Source organism: Pollicipes pollicipes, unplaced genomic scaffold, assembly GCF_011947565.3.
Source record: "Pollicipes pollicipes isolate AB1234 unplaced genomic scaffold, Ppol_2.1 Scaffold_7262;HRSCAF=8765_pilon_pilon_pilon, whole genome shotgun sequence".
NCBI classification, from domain to species: domain Eukaryota; kingdom Metazoa; phylum Arthropoda; class Thecostraca; order Pollicipedomorpha; family Pollicipedidae; genus Pollicipes; species Pollicipes pollicipes.
In genome coordinates, this window is record NW_023597055.1 from 14462907 (window position 1) to 14465565 (window position 2659).

The window sequence follows — 2659 nt, forward strand, 5'->3', positions numbered from 1 at the left end:
CATGTTCGGACCGCGGCCGTTCCAGCGCGAGCGCCGCGCCTCGGGCGAGCCGGCGCCGGCCGAGGCGCGCCCGGCCGCCGCCTCGGCCGCCGCCTCGGCCGGGCCGGCGCCCGATCACCGCGAGCGTATCATCCCGATCCAGATCGAGCGCGACGATGTCGACGCCGGGGCCCCGGCGGCGGCGGCGGCGGCGCCCGCGCCCGCGCCGGCGGCGGGCGGCTCGCCGCGTCAACAAAAGCGCTACACGCGGCGCGAGACGCTGGACACGCCCGTGACGCAGCTGCTCGGTGAGGAGGAGCCGCAGCGGGACTTGCGCGCGCGCAGCTGCCCGCCGCAGCCGGGCGGCGAGGAGGCGCAGGCGGCGTCGCGCGTTTCCGCCGCTCAACATGGCGCCGGCGGCGGCGGCGCAGCGCGATGAGGCGGCGCGGCCGCAGCACAAGCCCAACTACTTCAACTCGTCGCCGAAGCCGTTCTCGTCGGAGCCGCGGCCGTTCCAGGCGGCTGCGGCGTTCGGGCGCGGCTGGCCGCCGGCCGCCGAACAAATTCCGATCCCTGTGCACGTGGAGCGCGGTGGTGACGCGCGGCGCCCGCCCCAGACGGCGCCCAAGCCGCGGCCGGCCACGGCGCCGCAGCCCAAGCCGCAGCCGCAGCCTGAGCCGGAGAAGGAGCGACCGCCGCCGCCGCCGCCGGCGAAGACGCCCAAGGAGCGAGCGATGGAAAGGATCGGGACCGTGCGGGACGAGGTGGCCCAGCTGGCGAGCCAGGTGGACGCCTTCACTGGCACGAAGGGCGAGAAGCAGTACATATTCCTCGACGAGATGCTGACGCGGGAGCTCATCAAGCTGGACGATGTGGAGACTGGCGGCGACGACGAGGTGCGGACATCACGAAAGGACGTCATCATGAGCATCCAGAACTGCCTGGGACGGTTGGAGCGGCAGAGCAGCGTTGCAGCGGCGGAGCAGACCGCGGGCGAGCAGCCCATGGAGACGGAGCAGGCTGCCGACGGGACTGAGAACGCGAAGGCGGCAACGACTGAGGCGGAGGCGGTGATGGAGGCTGAGGTGGCCGAAAAGCCGGTGGCGCCGCCGGCCGAGGGCGCGCAACCGCCGGCTGAGGGGGGCCAGCCACCGACCGAAGGGAAGCAGCCGCCGGTGGAGGTGAGCCAGGCGCCGGCGGCGGACACTGCTCCGCAGGAGGCAGTTCAGGAGGCCACCCGGGAGGCGCCGCAGAACACGGCACAGCAGGCATCGCAGGAGACTGCCCAGGAGACGCCTGAGGAGGCCGTTAAAGAATCGCCACAGGAGACGCGGCCGGGGGACGGTGCTGCTGTGGAGAACGCTCCCGCCGCCGCCCCCGCTGCGGCTGCGGCCGCGGCCGCGGCCGAGCCGGAGACGGCCGCCGCCGCCGCTGCCACCGCTGCCACCGCTGCCGCTGCCACCGCGGAGACCATGGACCAGAGCTAGCGGCGCCGGCGGCCGCTAGAGTGATCCGAGCCAGGCCGCTGGTGCGATTGAGCCAGGCCGCTAGAGTGATCGAGCCAGGGCACTAGAGCAATTGAGCCAGGCCACTGGAGCGATCTGAACCAGGCCACTGGAGCGATCGAAACCAGGCTGTTTAAGCGATCCGATTCAGACCACCGGAGCGATCCGAGCCAGGCCGTTGGAGCGACGCCAGGCCCGCTGACGCCGCCGAAGGCTATTCATAGCCGGCGGCGCAGCCGCGCGGGGGCGAGGAATGTCCGAGCTGTGACTTGCAGTCGGCGTTGTGGTGCCAGCCGGCGGATGAGGCGGGCCGGGTGCCGGCGACGCGCGCCCGGGCCGGTCTGACCGGCGGCAGGGTCGGGTCGGGCCGCCGACACGGCGCTCGAGACAGCTGGTCACTCAGGGCTGCCGGACGGTGCTAGTCGAGCCTCGTGGAGGGCGTCGTGCGGACGCCCCGGTTGTGATGATCTGTACTGTGTGTGAGGAGGAAGGCTGCGAGGCTACCAATCAGCTGTTTACTGTGGTTTCTAATGTACGTGCGCGCTGTGGTATTGTTTGCTGTTGATAATACGAATAAACATTGTGGTACTCGTATTCGTGCTCAGCTCTCTTACCGTTCGCACCTCCCCCTGAAGGACGAAGCAGGGAATCGGTGAACATCCAGAACAAAGAGGGATGAGCCCTCATTTTGTAGGCTGCGCACGGAAATTCCTGTGATAATCGATGAGGAAAGCAGCAGCCGCAAAGGCCCGTGCAAACTGACAGCATTTGAGCAGATAGCACACCAACAAGCCGCATGTCACGGTCACGGATGCTCGCACATAGCAGGCCGTCGTGGTTTGGTCGGCTGCGTGGGCCGAGCGATGCAGCCTTGCAATGCGGTGCTTTCCGCGAGTGCTGCGACTACCTATGGTCGCAGATCCGCTGCTGCTCTCGCCATTTCGTGCCTGCATATTTGGTCGACGCTAGTTCGATCCCCGCGTCTTCTTCATAAGCGGCGAGATGGCGCGCGGTTGTTGCCTGTGACGTCACAGGTGGGCTCGTTGCGACAGGTCCCGCGTTTTGCACATGCGGTCATCCGTGCGTGACGTAACCACCGATGACATCATACATACCTGTCGCACTTGAGCACTTGCCAGTGACGGACTGCTTGGCCTTTGTGTGTGCACAGTCCA

The 2659-nt window shown here is 68.5% G+C and overlaps 1 protein-coding gene across 1 annotated transcript; it reads left to right on the forward strand.

Annotated features, from left to right (window-relative positions):
* Positions 1 to 385: 385 nt before the first annotated feature.
* LOC119114373 (BAG domain-containing protein Samui) lies at positions 386 to 2078 on the forward strand. Its single transcript, XM_037238567.1, has one exon. It carries the CDS (start codon positions 387 to 389, stop codon positions 1464 to 1466), a length of 1080 nt encoding a protein of 359 aa, XP_037094462.1. The 5' UTR covers position 386; the 3' UTR covers positions 1467 to 2078.
* Positions 2079 to 2659: the final 581 nt, after the last annotated feature.

Bases quoted from the DNA above. Each gene is read 5' to 3' on its own strand.
- LOC119114373 (XM_037238567.1), top strand. From the start codon at position 387: ATGGCGCCGGCGGCGGCGGCGCAGCGCGATGAGGCGGCGCGGCCGCAG.